Source organism: Mastigoproctus giganteus, chromosome 1, assembly GCF_048544385.1.
Source record: "Mastigoproctus giganteus isolate SK-2022 chromosome 1, ASM4854438v1, whole genome shotgun sequence".
In the NCBI taxonomy this organism is placed as follows: Eukaryota; Metazoa; Arthropoda; class Arachnida; order Uropygi; family Thelyphonidae; genus Mastigoproctus; species Mastigoproctus giganteus.
In genome coordinates, this window is record NC_143575.1 from 146,127,752 (window position 1) to 146,149,159 (window position 21,408).

At 37.9% G+C, this 21,408-nt stretch overlaps 1 protein-coding gene across 6 annotated transcripts in view; it reads left to right on the forward strand.

The window, feature by feature from the left end:
* The window catches only part of hay (ATP-dependent DNA helicase hay), a 461,732-nt gene that overhangs the window by 29,805 nt on the left and 410,519 nt on the right, over positions 1-21,408 (forward strand). For 5 of the 6 annotated variants that reach the window (XM_090382541.1, XM_090382513.1, XM_090382523.1 and 2 more), the window contains one exon: positions 18,080-18,160. The exons of the other annotated variant lie outside the window; for it this stretch is intronic. In XM_090382541.1, coding sequence (XP_090238667.1) covers positions 18,080-18,160 — 81 coding nt within the window. The remainder of the gene's footprint in view (positions 1-18,079; positions 18,161-21,408) is intronic. 6 annotated transcript variants of the gene reach the window in all.

A 21,408-nucleotide genomic window follows, 5' to 3' on the forward strand; every position in this document is an offset into this window, starting at 1 on the left:
CAGAGCCAATAAACAAATTAATTTACATACCCTCCAGCAAATAGGCATACGCAGTAACATTCTCCCACACATTTTTGGAATAGTCGAACTCCATAAACAAGATTATCCTTTAAGGCCCATCGTTTCCTATAAACAGTCCGCCTATGCTAACCTATCCATATTCCTTGTCAAAATTTCTCGGTTCAGGGTCTACAATACTAAACAAGCACACTAACGTATAACTTCCATAACCATATCTGAAAACGATATTCTCGCGTCCTTCGACATCGTCTCCCTATACACAAACGTGCACATCGAATCCATGCTACTGGCCCTTAAAGAACTATTAATTAAAGACGACACATTGACAAAACATACCTACTTAAACATTAATGACATTTTAGAACTCACATCGCTGTTACTTGACGCCAAACAATTTAAATTCCAAAATAACATCTACAAACAATTTTTCGGCCTTCCCATGGGCCTCGGTATCTCTGCCCCTTTATCCGAGATCTACCTCGCATCTATCGAAGAAAAAATTCTCCAACCCTTTCCCCCAGGAATTAAACTATACATGAGGTATGCAGATGACGTCCTCTTAATAGGCAACAGAACCACCATCGATACTTTACTGAACACCTTTAACACAACACATGAAACACTCAAATTTACCCTCGAAGTAGAAACCGGTAATAAAATTAATTTTCTAAACCTCACTGTATACAAAATAAGCACATCTTTAGGCACCAAAATATACAGAAAAAACACACATACAGGTAAATTCTTACATTACCACTCACACCACCCACCCTCTGTACATCAAAAAAGCAGTTCTATACAACCAGATATACAATGCTGTAAAATATAGCCACACACACACACACAAACAGACCTATCTATAGAATTGCAATACCTCACCAAAAAATTCATTGACAGAAAATACCCCTCACAACTAATAAAAGAAACCATCACCAAAGTTCATAATAACACTAATAACCCAAACAAAATTATTAACCATGTGAACAAGAATAAGATACATAAACCCCTTATCGTGCTCCCATATCATCAACAATACGCTAGAAGACTTCAACAGATTTTTAAAAATACAGATATCAAATTAACATTCACATCTTATAACAAATTAAGTTCCAAATTCAATTCATACAAGACAACACACGAGTACTAGACACAAGATCACAACAACATTATATATTTGATCAGATGCCAATCAGATTGCCAAGCATGTTACATAGGCAGTACAACAGCAAAATTCGGGACATCAAAAATTTCCAACACGTTTGCATACTACCAGTTTAATAGCTTCAAAACTAATTCAGCAAGTACAGAACTAACACAACACGTCAAATCTCAAAATCACAACCCACTCATCGATTCAGCCATCCCAGTAGTTAATTAAATTCCAGCTACAAAATCCTTGAAAACGAAGCCCTCGTCATTGAATGGTTTAAGCGCCATACATCACTCAACGTGTTAAACAAAAAGATTCCCGCCAATTTCTCCCCAATTTGGAATTTAGCACGTATTAAGTTTCCACGTGCACTGAAATGTATTTCGGAAACCCAACCTGTATATAATACAAGCGTGCTTTCTTCCCCCCCCCACTATAGCTAACTGAGGACGAATTTCAAAAGTCGCTCGTGCACGGCTATTAGCTTCTATTTTTCTTTTTTCTTCATTTAATTTAATTTAATTAGGCAACCATAGAATGGAAGGTGCACTTTCCTTTCTTAGGAAAATTTTTATAGCCCATACTTAGTTTTAAACCCATAATCCCTGTAAGTTATTAGAATCCTATAACCACTATGTATGTGGTAAAACTCTCCACCAGCTAAGTGGATTACTACGAGGTGAGTGCTGAAAATTAAGCTAAGCTATACATACGATCTACTTATTACAGCACATAAGGACTCCTTAAAAATCAAGAGTCTTTGTTAACTACATAATCATAGGCAAGGTGCTAAGCATGTGGGGGTGCAGTAATAGACATATGTTTGAGTGGACTGTGGTTCAAGCCTGCATAACAGCTAAAAATGAATTTGATAGTATGAACCAGAGCTATTATTCTCAATACATTCTATATCGATGTCAATATTTGTAAAAGAATAAGACTATTTCATTCACTTCCTTTCTCTCCAGGTATAACATTGTTTTCTTTTTAATTTCTGGAGAGTATCATACGGAAGTGTTCTATGTGTATCATATTGAGGTAAACTTCTCTTATTCTTTTACAAATAACAGCTAAATGCAGTTGAATATTCTATCCATTGACAAAAAATAGTTAATTGTAAACTCCTCTGATCTAGTGGTCGTGCTGGAGTATAAACAAGAAATAAAAGTGTGCGATTTCAAAGTTCTTTTAATTGAGGTGTTCACTTTGTCTTTTTCAAAACTTTTTTTGGTTGATGAGCTGCATTTGAACATAAGCCACTGTCACTCACTAGTTATTGCTTTAATTTTTCAGTTTTTAAACTTGGGGCTCATATCTGGTGGGTATGGGCTTGGCACACCCTGGGTCCTGAGCTGGATATCATCATTCTTCTCTTTCTTGGTGATTCCCCCCCCCCCTCTCTCTCTCTCTCTCTCTCTCTCTCTCTCTCTCTCTCTCTCTCTCTCTCTCTCTCTCTCTCTCTCTCTCTCTCTCTCTCTCTCTCTCTCAGGGTAACTCAGAAAGTTTTTTGTCTGGTACAGTATAAGCCTCAGGCTTCCTTGTACCATATGGCTAATAATAATATTAAAAAAAAATCCTTAATATAATTGGATAGATCACATCCACTCCAGCTCCCTTTCTTATGTTTAACTTCAAAAATTTCTCTTCTGCTTTTCTCTCAGTTATCATAAAATTATTTAGCCTTCTATTAGAATTTGATAGACTTCTATATCCCCATCTCTAAAAAATTACTTATGTGTGAATGTAGAAGCAGAATAACTATTCAGTTTGTTAGCAACCCAAGCAGAATCATCAGCAGTTCATGTCTCTCAAACCAATGTGATTGATCCCCTTCCTTTTAGTCTTTGCTGCTTTTCTTTGCATTCTTTGACAGAGACTTCTTGTAATCTGCAGTAGATTGCATAACCTCTTTTGTAACTTTGCAGACTAGTTTATATCTGCTGTAGGCATCTATATTACCCAATAATTTATGTGCATCCCATCCATTTTTCTTCTCTGCTACAAGTGTCATCGGCGCCTCCGTAGCCAGGTGGGAAGAAGCAGCAGTGCGTAACGCACGCTTCTTGATTAGACCGGGGTTCGATCCCGTCACCACCAAATACGGGGATGCGGAAAGATCAGGGAATGATCACCGCATATTCCCGGAGCAATATGGCCTTAGTTGCTAATGCTCCTAAAAACCAAATAACAAACAAACAAGTGTCATCAGTTCATTTGATATCCGTTTTAAGTAACAGTATCTCTTAAAGCCTACTAGTTTTTATGATTACTACCCCAAATGCCTCCCAATTATAATTTACTGTTGCCAACCTTATCAGTTGAGTCCCACTGAATTGATTTTAAAAACAAACTGTATGAGACTTTGTAGTCACCTTTATGAAAGCAAAAGCCATGATTTTGCCCTAGATAGAACTTATATCTTTAAGTAAGTCCCACATCAATAAGCTGTGAACACTGCCACTTAGTAGGTATGTTATTTTCAGTTTCTTAATGTGTGAAGAGGTGCTGCTGATAATCGGATCAAGAGTATTACTTTCTGTCATTGCCTCTGTAACATGCTGCTATAGAAAAAACAGTCATCCAGTAATCTACAAAAGTCTTGCCACTGTGAATGTACCAGTCCCCCAGTTCCAGTCAATATCTAGAAAGTTATAATCCTCCATTGTAAGATAATCTGATTACTCGCCCACTCTACTTGTCTGTACAATTGTTCATCACACTCATCACGGAAATTTAGCCTGTAGCACACTGGGTTTAAATCAGGTGAGCGTGGAGGCCAGGCAGTTGGTTCACTTCTACCTATCTACCGACCAGGAAACCTTCGATTCAGGTAATTGCGGGCTAGGTGGCTGAAATGTGCGGGAGCGCTATCGTGTATGAAGTGTGCTTGTTGATGAATGATCAGTGGTGTGGCATCCAAGAAACCAGGCATGTTGTTTTCCTGAAGGTTTCTGTACGCCTGCCCTGTGAGTTTGTTTGGAAGTACATGGGGCCTAAATAACTTATCACCAAAAACACCCGCCCAGATGTTGAGGCTGAGCCACTGTTGGTGATGTGATGGAAGAATTGCATGTGGATTTTCCTCAGCCCATACATGCTGATTGTGAAAGTTTTGGATTCCATCTCATGTGTGATATCACTAAGGGAGGAAAGTTAGGGGTTGTACCACACTGCTGCAAGAACCACTGGCAGAATGTTACTCGCACAGGGTAATCTGCTGGTGACAAGGCCTGTACCCATTGTAGATGGTAAGGATACAGTTGGTGTTCTCGCAACACTCTCCAAATAGTCGAACGTTGAACAGCCAGTTGCATTGCTATTCTGCCTGTGATAATTCCAGGAGTGGCATGCACAACATCCAAAATCTCCTCCTCTACTTCAGGAGTCGTAGATCTTGGTCATCCTCTGCCGGCAGCATGAGGTGTAAAGGTCTCATGTTCAGAAAGGTGGCAATGGATACCTTCAAACGTTTTCCTGTCTGGACATCTTCGTTCTCGGAACCTTTCGTGGTACAAGTGACGAGCCTCCAGAGCATTGCATCTGCCAAACTGTACGTAAAGTGCATATCTGCTTGCTCCTGATTTGAGTACATGGTCGGAATGGAAAACCACCAGATTCTGTCAGTACCTTGTGATGAAGGAAATCACCTGCAGGAGATAAGACATTCTGGTTAATAACTTGGGAACCAAGTATTTCCGGAACTATGTTGATATAAAATATTTTTATTGTCTATATATGAGGAACTCATTCCTCATATGTAATTATGAGGAATAATTACCTTAATTATTTTGAAAATATAGTATCTTGAATTTTAGTGATTTATTTTTGCCATCTACCACCTAAGAAGTACCACACTTAGTTGATGTGATTTTTCTTGTTGTTTATTTGACATAAATTTATTGAATTTGTGTTTTATGAAATAAAAATTACTATTTCTCACTGGGGGGGGGGAATTGTATTCTACTGGTGGTAAGTTTCATCCCCATCATTCCCCAGATTCATCACTGGTTTGAAGGGTCCTTTTTAGTTTCTTCAAGGGCATCAACCCTGTTTCTCAAGCCCTCGTATATGCCTATTAGAATGATGACTTGATGCCTAAGACCCTTGCATTCTACAACAAACTGCATAAAGATATCCTTTGTTAGACATCTTATATTCTATGCTATTATGTTTCTATTGCCTTTCTAATTTCTTAGCTAAAAACAAAAAAATATACGCCAACCTATGTGAGTGATTAGAACCTTCATGCTACTTATTTACCAGAATTAAAACACTACACTAATTACGATATTTGCACTGAAATCACCGATAACAAAGGCTCTACAAATACTAAGCTGTAAGTTATTCAATTCTTAGTTAAATTTTAAAATACACTATTGAATATGACTAGAACCATTTATTGAACACAATTTTTCAAAAAAAAAAAAAAAACATCCATTTTGAAGAGTTAATTCCTCAATTATACTGTTCATAGTCTCAAACCTTTTTTATGTACAAAGTTTTACATTGATCTAAAGTGCAAGCATTTATGACAAAGTTTTGATTTTTACGAAACTTCAAAATTTCATAGTACCCACCCACACCTATATAAAAAAAAAAAAAAAAAAACTCAACTGGGGCCCATATTTTTGGAAAACTCACTTGTGAAAGGGTTTAGAAATTAAAGACAGCTTTTACTCTACTCAAGTAGAAGGGCTTAAATTTTCTCTTTTCTCCATTTCAATTTATGATAAAAGAACAAAAACTAAATATTAATAAATTATCTCAAGGCATGCCAGCACTTTAATGATTCCTCATTGTGAGAGGATATTTATCCATGTGGTAAAAGGAAATACTCAGTTCAAATCTTTTCTTTTCCTAGTGAAACTTAGAAATGCTCTTTACAGCCAAGTCTAGGCTGCAGGACCATTGTTATACACAGAATTTTTCACTCAACATTTTTGAAGAGGGTCAAGTCAGCAACTGTCTTCCTTGTCCATAGACAGAAAAATTCTGCAAGTGGCTAATTTTTGAAAGACTGTATTGTTAAACCAGTCCTATGCTCTATCTTAATATAAAATATATATTGTCAGTGAAATTTAATTTCAAGGCAAAGTGTGGATTAACAAATGTTTTCTGCTTTATCCTATTAAAAAAATCTCAAATTCTCCTGCTTTAAATGTTGGCAGCTATGCTAATGCAATATTTTATTTTTATAGAGCTGTTACTGATCAAAATAAAAAATTTAATGAGAGATATTCAAACTTTGATTGATCCTTTTTGAATTTCTTTGTAGAATTATGAAGTATGGTAAAAGTGAAAATTTTTAATGACCCCAGGAATTGCCTCTTAAAGTTGTAACCTAAAGTTGTGGGACTCTCTGTATACCCATTGAGTTCAGTATGTGTACTTTATTTTGAGGGCAAAGAGGAAATATCTGAAATTTTTTTTTTTTTTTATCTCTGAAAAAGAATTGTTATCACTTGAAAATCAATGCCCATTCAAATTTCTTCAGATTTCTTGAGGAGGAAATAATCACTTGGGATGGGTGGACAAGTCTGGACTGTAGAGTGAATTTTTTAACTTGTGGAATTTGCAGACTCTCTCAGAGTGGCAATTTTTTTATGGAACTTGCATATGGTAGCATTTTAACAAAGAAGGAAGAACTTTGTGTCAATTTCTCTCTTTTCTGTTTCTTTATGACCCCTATTTAATTTTCGAAAACAGCAGTAGCATAGGTATCTCTAGTGATTGTTTTCTTATGTAGCATGTGGTCTATTAAAAGAATTCTCTCAATATCCTGGTGCACTATGGCCATAGATACTGATGTGCCAAAAAAAAAAAAAAAATCCCCAACCACCAACCGTCTGAATATCCTAAAAACGGTGACCTTGGTCTATCTGGCTGGTGGTGATCCATGGTATTTCCATTGAATGGGTTCCTGTTTTGTTTCCAGATTCCAGTGATAAATGCACATTGTCACAAGTTACAGTTCTTGAAAGAAATCTATGCAGATCTGCTCATGTGTATATAAATTTTCCTCACAAATTTGAGCCCTGTGCTGTTTCTAAAGAGGTGTAAGTATTATTATCATCAGTTATATGGTGCAAGGAAGCCTGAGGCTTATGCTGCACTAGCCAAAAAAAAAAAAAATTCCCCAGCCACCATAAGAGAGAGAGAGACAAAAGTAAAAGGGAATCACCAAGAAAGAGAAGAATGATGATATCCAGCTCAGGACCCTAGGTATGCCAAACCCATACTCACCAGATGTGAGCCCTTGGGAGTATCCTTAAACCTGCAAGAACTGACCTTCAATGTGGCTAAATGTTCACGAAGACTGGTCAGTACTGACCCCTTGGAAATATGACATTCTCTGGCACTTTTTAGAACATCCTCCACTTAACTAATCTTCACTTTTTTGTCCCATTTCTGGAGTTGTAATTTCCCTTTGTCATCCTATGCAGGGGGCGATCAACTTCTGTGGACTTCCGATCTCATTTAAACTGCTTTGACCAAAATTTTATCTGGTATTCTGAAGGGGCAACATTATATTGCTTTCATGTATTAAATAACTTTGGGCTGTTCTCTTCTCTTCTTTTGTCAAAAATTAAGGCCCAATGCTCAGGTTTTGTGATGTCTGAGTACAAAAAAGCCTAGACCTGCACAAATAACGTAAAGATAACACTGGTCAATACCAAAAATGTTTCTGGCTTGAAAATAGTCAATTCTTCTTAATTTCAGGATGAGAAAAACAAATATAACATTTAAACATCTTAGTTAGCTTTTGGTTCCACGATATAGCCTCTCTTTGATTTAGGGGAATATTGGTGAATACTAGGGAACTTTTGAGTCTAGAGAATAGACAGGTTGGTAACACTGAAACAGAAATCGATACATCATGTTTTTTTTTTGTACAGTGACCCCACCCTACCCTGATTTGCGCAGGGGTTACGTTCTGGAAAAACACCATGCAGTCAATCTGCACAATCCAAATCCGTGCAATGTGAAACATAGTTTATGATGTAATGAGGGTTCTGTACCTGTGCACAAAAAAAAAAATTGTGCAAAAAAAATTAAACTGAAAAATATTGTCTTCATCATTCAATGAGAAAAGAAAAAAAAAATTCGCAAGATTAAAATTAATCTTGCTGATACTTACCTCTAGATTTTTAATTCTTCGTCGCTGTTTTCCTGTGCGACAGTATTTTTTTATTTTTTTTTTTTTTATGTGAACCCCAAATGAGAGGTATTAGAACCTATGGTACTTAGTACCGTACTTGGGTTGGAGGTTGAGAAGACGAAAGAAGATATTTGTTGACATTGGACTTGAACTTCTGTAGATTGTAATTTTCAGGAAATATGTATGAAGGAAGGTTGTTCCAGAAAATGGTAGTTGAATGAATAAATGAGGAAGATGAAAAGTTGGTTCTGTGAGTTTGAAGTTGAACAGTAAACGGATGTTGGCTGGTGGCGGCACGTGTTCGGACTGTTTTGAAAGAGAGAGCGGGAATTATAGAAGCCAATTCAGAAGAACAGTGCCCATGGAAGTATCTGTAGAAGAGGCATACAGCAGAAACAGTACGTTTATGAGAAAGTGAGTGGAGAGATGAATCATTAATTAACCTAACTGCCCTCTTCTGAATGGAACCAAGAAGCCTGAGAGAAGTTTTGGGGGCACCACTCCAGATGTGGGAACAATATTCCATGGCAGGGCGGATTTGCGATTTATACAGAGTGAGCAGCTGTTTGGAAGAAAAGTAACGCTGAGAGCGAAAGAGAAAACCAAGTTTTTTAGATGCAGAGGAAGCAATATTTGTGATGTGCTTGTGCCAAGAGAGATTAGAAGTCAGGGTAATCCCCAAAAGAGATATCATTTTGCCTAGAAATCAGAGTGTCACTAAAGATAAGCATAGGAGCAGAAGAATCCTTTTTGCGAGATATAAGACAAGAATGTGTTTTAGAAGGGTTGAAATCAACTAAGTTGTCTTTGCCCCATTGGAGAATTACCTGAAGATCGGCATTTAAGGGATTGGTAGCAGATTTTCGAGAAGTTGAAGCTGATTGAGCAGAACAAGGTTTCTCAAAATGGAAAGTGGAATGCAGTGTGCTGTCATCGGCAAAACTATGGATAGGATTTGCCGTCAATGGAAGAAGGTCATTAATATACAAGAGGAAAAGAGTGGGGGAAAGAACTGAACCTTGGGGGACACCGGCATTAGTGGAGAAGTTAGAAGACAGAGAGCCATCTACCATCATCCTCAGTGAGCAATCAGCGAGAACTGGATAACCAATTACTAAAAACAGTTGGCAAACCATAAGATGGAAGCTTGTTTAGAAGACCTTTATGCCAATCACGATCAAAAGCCTTTGAGATGTCAAGAGCAACTACTTGTGTTTCACCGAACCTTTCCATTGAATTAGTGCATAAATGGGTAACATAAGCCAGAATATCACCAGTGGATCGACACTGACAGAATCCATACTGGCGATCGTTGATCAGACGGAAGGTTTCTAGGTAGTTTAAGAGTTGGCGGTTAATTGATTTATCCATTATTTTAGAAAGAGTAGAAATAATTGCAATGGGACGATAATTGGATGGGAGAGATTTGTCACCCTTTTTAGGAACTGGCTGGATATGAGCAAATTTCCAAGCAAAAGAAAAAACACCTTTGGAATAAGAAAGTAAAAAAAGGTGGCAAAGAATAGGAGTAAGTTCAGGAGCACAGGTTTTGAGAACAAGTGGAGAAATACCATCGGGACCTGGAGCTTTCTTAGCATCAAGATTCGTCAAAATCGTTCTGACATCCTTTTGACGGAAGACCACAGGAGGCATTGAATGGAGCGTGTTGGAAATGGTGGGAGGTGTTTTACCAAGATCATTAATCCATGAGTTGGAAGAAAAATGGGATGCTAGCAGGTCAGCTTTTATCCTTGGCTGAAGTGACAACAGAACCATCTGGTTTGGACAGAAGTGGGAGCAGAGATGGGCAAAAGTTGCGGCTAATAGCTTTGGCAGGAGACCAGAATGCTCGGCTACTATTAGGGCAAGTAGCAAGTTTTCTACTCTTAGCCTGTTCAAACTCTAGTTTGGACTAATTAATAACTGCTTTATAATTGTTGTGAGCTTTGGTGTAAGCAGAAAATGAAACTGAAGAATTAGAAACAAGCCAATTACGATATGCAACGTTTTCTTGAAAAGCCTTAGCACATTTATTTGAAAACCAAGGTTTCGATAAAGGACGAGATTTTAAAGTGGAGTGTGGGATAAAGGATTCCATTCCTGCAAGAATAATTTCACTGACACGATCTGAGCAAACGTTGACATCAGAAGTTTTGAAACAGTAATCCGACCATGGAAAAGAAGAAAAGAAGTCTTGCAGGTCATCCCATTTTGCATTCTTGTAATGCCAAACCACACGAGGTTGGGAATAGCCATGAGATAAAGGTTCCATTGGAGAAGAGACAATCACCAAGTTGTTATCTGAAGTGCTTAAAGGACCTCTCACTTCGACCGTGTACTTAGAAGGGTTGTTTGTGAGAAAAAGATGAAGCGTATTGGCTGTATGATTAGGATTGTCCGGAATTCTTGTAGGTAAATGAACAATCTGTGCTAGGACATTAGTAATTGCAAAAGCCTTAGCATCTCGACCTGCTGGGTCGGTGTGACTAGAAAATGGAAGCCAGCTGGAGTTGTGAACATTAAAATCACCAAGTAAAATTACCTCACTGTTAGGAAAGTTGGACTGGAGAAAGTCAAGTTGCAAAGAGAGGAAGTCAAAGAGCTCTAAGTGATTAGTGGAGTTGGGAGAACGGTAGAGACAACAGATGAATTTGACACAATGAGGTAGAGAGATTTTAAGCCAGAGAAGATCAAAGAGAGGAGATGCCAAATTGCCAGAAACGGACATATCTGACACCTTTTGAAAAAAAATTAGTTAAAATTGTTTGCTTAGAAGCATGTTGTTTTTCTCTATAAATTTCTTCATAAACAACTACAGCTAATGATAAAGTCCTGCAAAAATTTAAACTCCTCTCCAAATTAGGATCCATATCCAGAGCTTCTTGGCTAAGCTGTGATTTGCAAGTCTTAAAAACTCAGCTAGTCCCTTCGCGGTCAAATTTTTATGTGCATCTTCTTCGTTTTTATCATTTTTTTTATTGTCCACTGATAATTGTTCTCTATGTGAGATTCAAGGATTTCTCTGATATCTGCTGGTTCCAGTTCTTCAAAAATCTCTCCACTAATTATTTTTCCAATTCTAACAATCTCAACTTCCTTTGGCATTTCGGCCGTGGCTTTTTTTAGTGCAGCTTTATGGCCACAGCTTTTTCCACACTGCATTCAATATTTTTTACAGCATCAAGAATGTTATAATTCTGCCACTAACCTTGAATTGAAAGACTGCCTATTCCATCAGTAGCTTCTACCAATTGTAAAAAAGATCTTAGGTAATGAAATTTAAAGGAAGTTATAACACCTTGGTCCATCGGCTGAATTAACGAACTTGTATTCACTGGAAGAAATAGAACTTTCACATTTGGGTGCAGATCAGGCAAATGTGCAGGATGGGTGCATTGTCAAGAATGAGCAAGATTTTGAATTTTGAGCAAGATATGTTCTTCTTCAGGCAATATATATATATTTTTGATGCAAAAGCAATTTAAAAATCAATCCTCAAAGATTTTAGCTGTCATTCTAGCTTTTTTGCTCGATTTCCAATGGACTGGTAAGAAACTTAACGATATTTCTTTAAAAGCACGAGGATTTTCTTACCTAAAAATTAGCAGCGGTTTACACTTAAAGTCCCCCTCTGCATTGCCACATAACAAAAGTGTTAACCTATTTTTTGCAGCTTTGAAACCAGGGGTGGTTTTCTCTTCTTTTGAAATGAATGTTCGGCTTGGCATATGCTTCCAAAATAAGCTGGTCTCATCAGCATTAAACACATGACTTGCTAGATAGCTCTCAGTTGTAATAACATCCTTCCATATCTGCACTAGCTGCTTCGCCTGTTAATTTTAGGTTGTGACATTTTTTAAAATTTTCAAACCAACCCTTACTGGCCTGAAAGACGTCCATTGGATGAACCGGCTTCTTCTTGTAAGTGATTAAAAATTTGCAGAGCTTTGGCACGAATAATATCTGAACTAAGAGGCATTCTCTTTTGATTAAGATCTATCCAGAAAAAGTAATTTTTCAGTTTTCTCTATTAACGGATTTCTCACTTTTGTAGTGCATTTGCAACCAATGATGTGGAACAGATATTTCAAATTTTAATTTTCTTAGCATTTTCCCTAATTCTTCGAATGCTAGATTCATTTATGTTGTATTTCTTGGCCATTGTCACAACCTTTTTTTGCCATTTTCTAACTCCTTAACGATTTTTAATTTTTCCTCTAAATTAAATTTTTTTTTTTGTTGTAGCTCTCTTCATTTTAGGTACTAATTAAACACACTTTATATAGACAAGAAATATTAAATCAGCAAAAGCGATGTTTACCGATTAAAACACTTTATATTGCACGAACCAGAAAAAGATTCTATCTGATCAGCAAATGTAGGATAACTGATGGAGGTTCCCGAATGAGGAAGTTGTTTCAAAAATAACCAGACAAACACATAACCTTTTATTGCTATGTTTGGTTATAAGAATCAGTTTTGAGCGCTTTTATGATATTTTTCTAAAGCACATTTCTTGGAGGTTTTGACCATAAAACAATTTGCACTTTCCGGTTTATTGGGCTTTTATGTTAGTGCATCTAATTATAAATGGGTAGTAAACTCAATCTGATTGCATTTGCAATAATACCGACAGCTGGAATTCTGTGGATTCTACATTATTATGGTGAAATGTATTTCTCCTTCAATGAAATCTTCAATCATGTAAAAAATATAAATAAATTTTCAAAATCTGATCTTCATTCTTATTTTTGAAGCTTCGTAAAAAAAAAACACGCAGGTAGCAAAACTTGCCGCTACCTGTGAGAGTTTTTTTTTTTTGTATTTCTGTGTATCATTTACCTTGCAAGTGATGTTCATTTCTTTTTCTTTTTTTCCAGGTTTATGGACAAACATTACGTAAGAAGCCGGGATGCCACGTAAATGTGTTAACAGTGTTAACAACTTTTGTTATGTGTGTGGTGATGTGACATTTTCCACTCAGATACGCCAATTGACTACTTGTGAAGACAGCCTACTACCATTATGCCGACTAGGCTAGCCAGGTGGATAAAGTGCTTGCCTGGCAACACAAAGATCTTGGGTTTGAATCCCACCTCGGCCGGGCGCCTCCGTAGCCAGGTGGGAAGGAGCAGCAGTGCGTAGCACATGCTTCTTGATTAGACTGAGGTTCGAGCCCGCCACCACCAAATACGGAGGATGTGGAAAGGTCAAGGGAATGACCACCGCATATTCCCGGAGCAATATGGCCTACCTTAGTTACTAATGCTCCTAAAAAAAAAAAATAAAAAAAAAAATCCACCTTGGGCTTGGATCAGAATAAAATGCAAAAACTTTGGGAGGTGCATTATGGCCACAGAAGCCGATGCGTTAACAAAAACAACAAAAAAAAAACTATTATTATTTTGACTGTAAGGTAGGGGATGAAGACAACCCCGGGCACCTCATATTTGTTGCAACACGTGCTGTAAATCTCCATGGATGGTTGAATAACAAAGGACGTTCAATGTCTTTTGCCCTCCCAATGATTTGGAGGGAGTCTTCAAATCATGTAAATGACTTATTTCTGCATGGTGCCTCCTCTTCAGCATGGCACGTCAAAAAAAAAAAGGAAGTGGACTTTGGAATACCCCAACATCCCGTCAGCTATCCGACAGTGGCACATGGGGATGGTCTGCCTGTACCTGACCCTCCAGAAGAGTACACTTTGGAGTGTGATGAAGATGGGGACAGTGTGAGGAATGATGGTCAACCTGGGCCTTCAACATCACAGGATCCTGATTTTGTGCCAGAACCTGAGTCACCGGATGAATCACACAGAATCACTCAATGTGAACTAAGTGATCTAATTCGAGACCTAGATCTATCGAAAGATAAAGCAGAGCTTCTGGGATCAAGGCTCCAACAGTGGAATCTTCTGCAACCAAATGTCAAAGTGTCCATGTACAGGAGCAGGCAGAATGTTGTGACTCCATATTTTAAAAGTGAAAACAACCTTGTTGCCTGCTGTGATGTCAATGGTTTGATGACAACTTTGAATGTGGAGCACAACCCAGGACTGGAGGCTATTCATAAACTCATCAAAGCTAAGTTTAAAAACTGTTTTGCTCCACAATGGCAACGCTCTTCCTTCAATTCCTCTAGGCCATGCTGTCCACATGGAGAGCCCCAGGGGCTAATCTTGGGGACTTGACTAGGTGATTATCAAAAGCGTAATAGCGAAGTTTGATTAAATTTCTTTTTTATCTTGATTGTTACCTGTTTGAGTTTTCCGTTGCACGAAGTGCTTGATTAGCTGCCCTACGTTCTTGTCGTCTGGGGTGGGCGGTTAGGGGTTCATCCCCCTGACTGGCTAAACGGGTACCAAGTGGTGGGGCAGAGTGAATTTGTTAAATTGCATTTTGTGCCCTCAAGTTGAGCTTTTGGGACCCCCGCTCGTTAAACTTGAGCGGGGGGTGTTTTTAAATAAGTCTCCGGATAGATTTTCGGACTCTTGTGTTTTTTGAGTTAAAGTTGTTTGGGTCTTATAGACTCAAGTGTTTAAAAGTTCTAAGACTTGTGTTTAAAGTTAAAAGTTGTAAATAGTTGATAATTTTAAAAATGTCCGGTAAGAAGTCGAGCGCTGGCTCTCTTTCCAAGAAGAAAGCAAACACTGAGATTGATACAAGTAGTGATTCGGATGAATCAGAGAGTAGAAACTCCGAAGTTTTGGAAGAAGATATGACTTTGGATGTAGGGAAAGGTTCAGATGAATTTAAGCAAAGGAAAATAAAGGATTCGGCTCTTAAAAGGAAAATGCAGAAAGATACCACGGGTGGAGCCAAAAGTAAGAAGGCTGGGAGTAGTCAACCAGTCGGACAATCTAAGAGAAAGGCAGTGTGGACACCAGAAAAGAAATTGGAAACGATGAATGCTATGAAGACATTGTTGAATGGTATGGCAAAAAGTCCTGAATCAGGGATTGTTGCTGTAAATGGACTAGAGAAGGTAGTGGAGGCACGAAAGAGACTAAGGGATCTCCTGTTCCAAAGAGAAAATCGTGTTACTAGCAATGTCGCAAATAAGATACTAGACATATGGGATGATTTAGAAATGGTTGTAATGGAGCTGGAAATAGATTTGAATGTTAGTAAAGCAGAAAAGAAGGATATACAAGAAGTGTGTAGAAAGGACTATGCTGCCGTGGTGAAAGGGACGGGTGTTGTAAAACCCAAAGTGTTGATTATCACTACTAAGAATAATAAACATAAAAGTAGTGAGGACATTAGACAAGACTTAATTGGAAAAGTAAGACCTGAATTGCAAGACGTTAAAGTAAGAAACCTTAGAGCAGTACAGGATAAGAAGATCATCCTAGAAGTCGAATCTGAAAAGGACATTGACATGATTACGGAGTGTCCGAAGTTTAAAGAACTAAAACTCTGTGCGGATAAGATCAAGAAGCGACATCCAAAAGTCTTAATTTATGACGTGGAACAAGATGTAAATAAAAATGAGTTGAAAGAACAGTTGTGGGTAAAAAACTTAAAAGACTATGGAATTAGCCAAGAAGAATTCCAGGAAAATTTTGATGTGATCTCAGTGAATAAAGCAAAGAATAAGAACTTGAACAACTGGATAGTGCAGGTAGCTGGTCCGGTGCACAAGCAGTTAACTAGAACAGGAAGAGTGTTTGTGCATTGGTCTGCCTGTCGGGTTCGTGACATTGTCACGGTGACCCAGTGTTATAGATGTATGGCCTTTGGCCATATTGCAAAATTTTGTAAAGGAAAGGTATTTTGTGGACACTGCTCAACTGAAGGACACTCTTATAAAGAGTGTATAGACAAAAGAAATGTACCTTGTTGCATAAATTGCAAACGTCAAAAAGTAATAGGTGAGCATAGTGCTGTAGATCACAGCTGTCCAGAATATAATAGAGCAATGGCCTTAAATCAAAAAAGAACTGATTACGATTGAATTGATGTAGTATGGTCAATGGTTGTGATCTGTTTTGGGTTGCTGTGGCTTTGTCATGGGCCTGGCGGGTATGGCTTAATGTAAGTATGTTAAGCTTGGAAAGAGACTCAGCGTGAGACTAGTTTTTAAACTAAAATATAAAGTTTAAAATTTTAACTTCTATTGCGAGTAGAGGTCTTCCTCCCCGAGGAAGGGGCGGTAACTGTTGTCACACGGGATATTCGTTTATCTCTGTGTGACAACAGGCTAAAGACCGATATAACGAACATTAATCAACAGAAATGTCTAGAAATAATTTGATCTAATAACTATCATAGTGATGATAAATCACCAAAATATAATTGTAATATCAAAAGTTTAAAGACTTTTGCGCAGATAGGCTATTGCCTGGGTGGCGCACTGAAGGTTCTGTTGCTTAATGGAATGTCCACATGGAGACAATTTCATATTCTCATATGTCTTCATGTGGACATATGAACATACCATTTGTCCACATGGAGGCATATGAGAATGTGAAATTAATTCTGGAAGCAATGAAGTACAAAGACCACCAATGGCAGAACTGTGGAGACCTGAAGGTGATTGCAATACTGCTGGGCATGCTATTGGGATTCATGAAGTACTGCTGTTTCCTGTGTGAGTGGGACAGTCGGGCTAGGTCCTCATACTGCAAGACAGAAGTCTGGCTTCTAAGAGAAATTCTGTGCCCCAGGGAAAAAATGTCCAGCACAATCCTCTGGTTGATCGAAGCAAAATTCTTCTGCTCCCTTTACACATCAAACTGGGACTCATAAATAACTTTGTTAAGGGGATGAACCAGGATGAAGAAGCTTTCAAAAGTACCTGAGAGGACAGTTTCCACTGTTGACTGCTAAGGTTAAGGAAGGAATCTTTCTTGGTCTGCAAATTCATGAACTTTTAAAAAATGAAACTTTGAGTGAGTCCTCCAGGGTAATGAGAATGCAGCTTGGGAAGCCTTTAAAAGTGTTGTGCATTGCTTCCTGGGACCGAAGAGCTGGAAACTATGTTGGGACTGTGAACAACCTTCTAGAAAAGTATCAATTAGGCTGCAACATGTCACTGAAAATCCATTTTCTTGTCTCTCATTTGGATATCTTCCCTGACAACTGTGGTGCAGTGAGTGATTTCAGCAATGGAAAGAAGATATCAGGGTAGGTGGAACGCTTCTATGCTTGCTGACTACTGTTGGACAGTAACAAGAGATGCCCCGGAAGTGGAATACAACTGACAAGCAAAAAAGAAGTTGCTGTCGTGAATAGGCCACATTTTGAGAAAGTACTTTTGGTTCCTGTGCAGTTTTCTTGTGTTCTTGTTTTTTTTACATTTCAATTAAAAACAACTGTAATTTATGTTGTATCAAGAAAATGTAAATATGAGACTGTTTTAATATTACTTTTCACTCCTACTACTACTACTGAAATTATTATATTCTTAGACAATAGCAAAAGTACTGTATCTCAAAAACTAGAGCTAATAAAAAATTTCTGAAGTCATATTTGTTTTTCTCGACCCAAAATTAGTAAAGTTTGCCTATTTTAAGAAAGGAAACAAATTCAAAATTTTTTTTGTTGAACAGTGTAATTAAGTGAGAGTATGATAAAATTACATTTTTTCATTTATCAAGCATATTTATAAACAAGGTTGATATTTTATTGAATGGTTCTTTTATAACATTACTCTCTGGTACTGTGGTTTTGTTGCTACTTTCATGTTAAAGTATTAAGGAAAAAAAGTTTTTTTTTTTTTTTCTCTTTCACCGTTATCTCCAGGCTCCAGATGGTCACATATTTCTGGAATCATTCTCACCGGTATATAAACATGCTCATGATTTTCTTATTGCTATATCAGAGGTAAGAGTAAATAGAATAGTTTTTTTTTACAGAAATATGTGTTTAAGCTGTGGCATTTTTTTTTAATAATTAGTGCATCGTACTTTTCAGTTTTAACTAATTTAGTTCATAACATACCTATTTAAATAGTATAATGATTAAATTTATAATAATTGGACTGTAAAGTACTTATTGAAAAAAAGTTTTGAAATAAATAAATATGAAAATTTGAAGAAAATAATGTACAGCCACTTCCCGACTTATGTAAGGGTTGTGTTCCGCGGAACACTACGTAAGTCGGAATTTCCCTAAATGCATATGCAGCACTCGCAAATTTGATTGAAGCAAAAAAGAAATGTCCGACAACTATGTAAATAGAATTATTTATTCAATTTTTTAATCTCATTGCAGGAAAAATTACAAAAGTGTACAAAATTACAAAAAGATAGAGCAAGGCAGGCAGAATGTTAGCAAGTTTTGCCTTTTGAGCATCGCTGCCAGAATTTTCAGCTAATAAGCACTCTGCTGTAGAAATTGAGGGCTGTTGGGGATTCAGAAGGGAGATTTAGTTGGAGATTTTTCCAACACATCACAATTTCTCTGCAGCTGCAGAATTGGCACTGGAAACTTCACCGCATACTTTAATGTTTTGGAAACCAGCATGATGTTTTTTTTTTTTTTATGTAAACCCCAAACATGAGAGGTATTAGAACCTATAGTACTTAGTACCGTGCTTGGGTTGGAGGTTGAGAAGATGAAAGAAGATATTTGTTGACATTGGATTTGAACTTCTGTAGACTGTAATTTTCAGGAAATATGTATGAAGGAAGGTTGTTCCAGAAAACGGCAGTTGAATGAATAAACAAAGAAGATGAAAACTTGGTTCTGAGTTTGAATTTGGACAGTAAATGGATGTTGGCTGGTGGCGGCACACGTTCGGACTGTTTTGAAAGAGAGAGCGGGAATTATAGAAGCCAATTCAGAAGAACAGTGCCCATGGAAGTATCTGTACAAGACGCATGCAGCAGAAACAGTATGTCTATGAGACAGCGAGTGGAGAGACTGTTAGAGATGAATCGTTAATTAATCTAACTGCCCTCTTCTGAATGGATTCAAGAAGCCTTGCCGACCGGGCTAGCCGAGTGGGTAAAGTACCTGCCCGGCAACCCAAAGGTCGCGGGTTCGATTCCCGCCTCGGGCTTGGATCAAAGTACTGCAAAAAACCTTGGGAGGTGCAACATGGCCACAGAAGCCGATGCGCCAACAACTACCAAATCAAAAAAAAAAAAAAAAAAAAAATCAAGAAGCCTTAGAGAGGTTTTGGGGGCACCACCCCAGATGTGGGAATAATATTCCATGGTAGGGCAGATTTGCGATTTATACACGCAGCTGTTTGGAAGAAAAGTAACGCCAAGAGCGAAAGAACACCAAGTTTTTTAGATGCAGAGGAAGCAATATTTGTAATGTGCTTGAGGGATTAGTACCAAGAGGGATTAGAAGTCAGAGTAATCCCCAAAAGAGATATATCATTTTGCCTAGAAATTGGAGTGTCACTAAAGATAAGCATAGGAGCAGAAGAATCCTTTTTGCGAGATATAAGACAAGAATGAGTTTTAGAAGAGTTGAAATCAACTAAGTTGTCTTTGCCCCACTGGAGAATTACCTGAAGATCGGCATTTAAGGAATTGGTAGCAGATTTTCGAGAAGTTGAAGCTGATTGAGCAGGGCAAGGTTTCTCAAAATGGAAAGTCAAATGCAATGTGCTATCATCTGCAAAACTATGATTTATAGGATTTGCCTTCAATGGAAGGAGGTCATTAATATACAAGAGGAAAAGAGTGGGGGAAAGAACCGAACCTTGGAGGACACCGGCATTAGTGGGGAAGTTGGAAGTTAGAGAGCCATCTACCATCACCCTCAGTGAGCGATCAGAGAGAAAACTGGATAACCAATTACTAAAAACAGTTGGCAAACCATTATTTAGAAGACCTTTATGCCAAACACGATCGAAAGCCTTTGAGATGTCAAGAGCAACTACTTGTGTTTCACCGAACCTTTCCATTGAATTAGTGCATAAATGGGTAACATAAGCCAGAATATCACCAGTGGATCGACACTGACGGAATCCATACTGGCGATCGTTGATCAGACGGAAGGTTTCTAGGTAGTTTAAGAGTTGGGGGTTAATTGATTTATCCATTATTTTAGAAAGAGTAGAAATAATTGCAATGGGACGATAATTGGATGGGAGAGATTTGTCACCCTTTTTAGGAACTGGCTGGATATGAGCAAATTTCCAAGCAGAAGGAAAAACACCTTTGGAATAAGAAAGTAAAAAAAAGGCAGCAAAGAATACTAGTAAGTTCAGGAGCACAGGTTTTGAGAACAAGTGGAGAAATACCATCGGGACCTGGAGCTTTCTTAGCATCAAAATCCGTCAAAATCATTCTGACATCCTTTTGACGGAAGACCACAGGAGGCATTGAATGGAGCGTGTTTGGAATGGTGGGATGTGTTTTACCAAGATCATTAATACATGAGTTGGAAGAAAAATGGGCTGCTAGCAGGTCAGCTTTTATCCTTGGCTGAAGTGACAACAGAACCATCTGGTTTGGACAGAGGTGGGAGCAAAGATGGGCAAAAGTTGCGGCCAATAGCTTTGGCAAGAGACCAGAATGCTCGGCTACTATTAGGGCAAGAAGCAAGTTTTCTACTCTTAGCCTGTTCAAACTCTAGTTTCGACTGATTAATAACTGCTTTATAATTGTTGTGAGCTTTGGTGTAAGCAGAAAATGAAACTGAAGAATTAGAAACAAGCCAATTACGATATGCAACGTTTTCTTGAAAAGCCTTAGCACATTTATTTGAAAACCAAGATTTAGATAAAGGACGAGATTTTAAAGTGGAGTGTGGGATAAAGGATTCCATTCCTGCAAGAATAATTTCACTGACACGATCTGAGCAAATGTTGACATCAGAAGTTTTGAAACAGTAATCCAACCAAGGGAAAGAAGAAAAGAAATCTCGCACGTCATCCCATTTTGCATTCTTGTAATGCCAAACCACACGAGGTCGGGAATAGCCATGAGATAAAGGCTCCTTTAGAGAAGATACAATCACCAAGTTGTGATCTGAAGTGCCTAAAGGACCTCTCACTTTGACTGTGTATTTAGAAGGGTTGTTTTTTTAGAAAAAGATCAAGCATGTTGGCTGTATGATTAGGATTGCCCGGTATTCTTGTAGGTAAATGAACAATCTGTGCAAAGTCA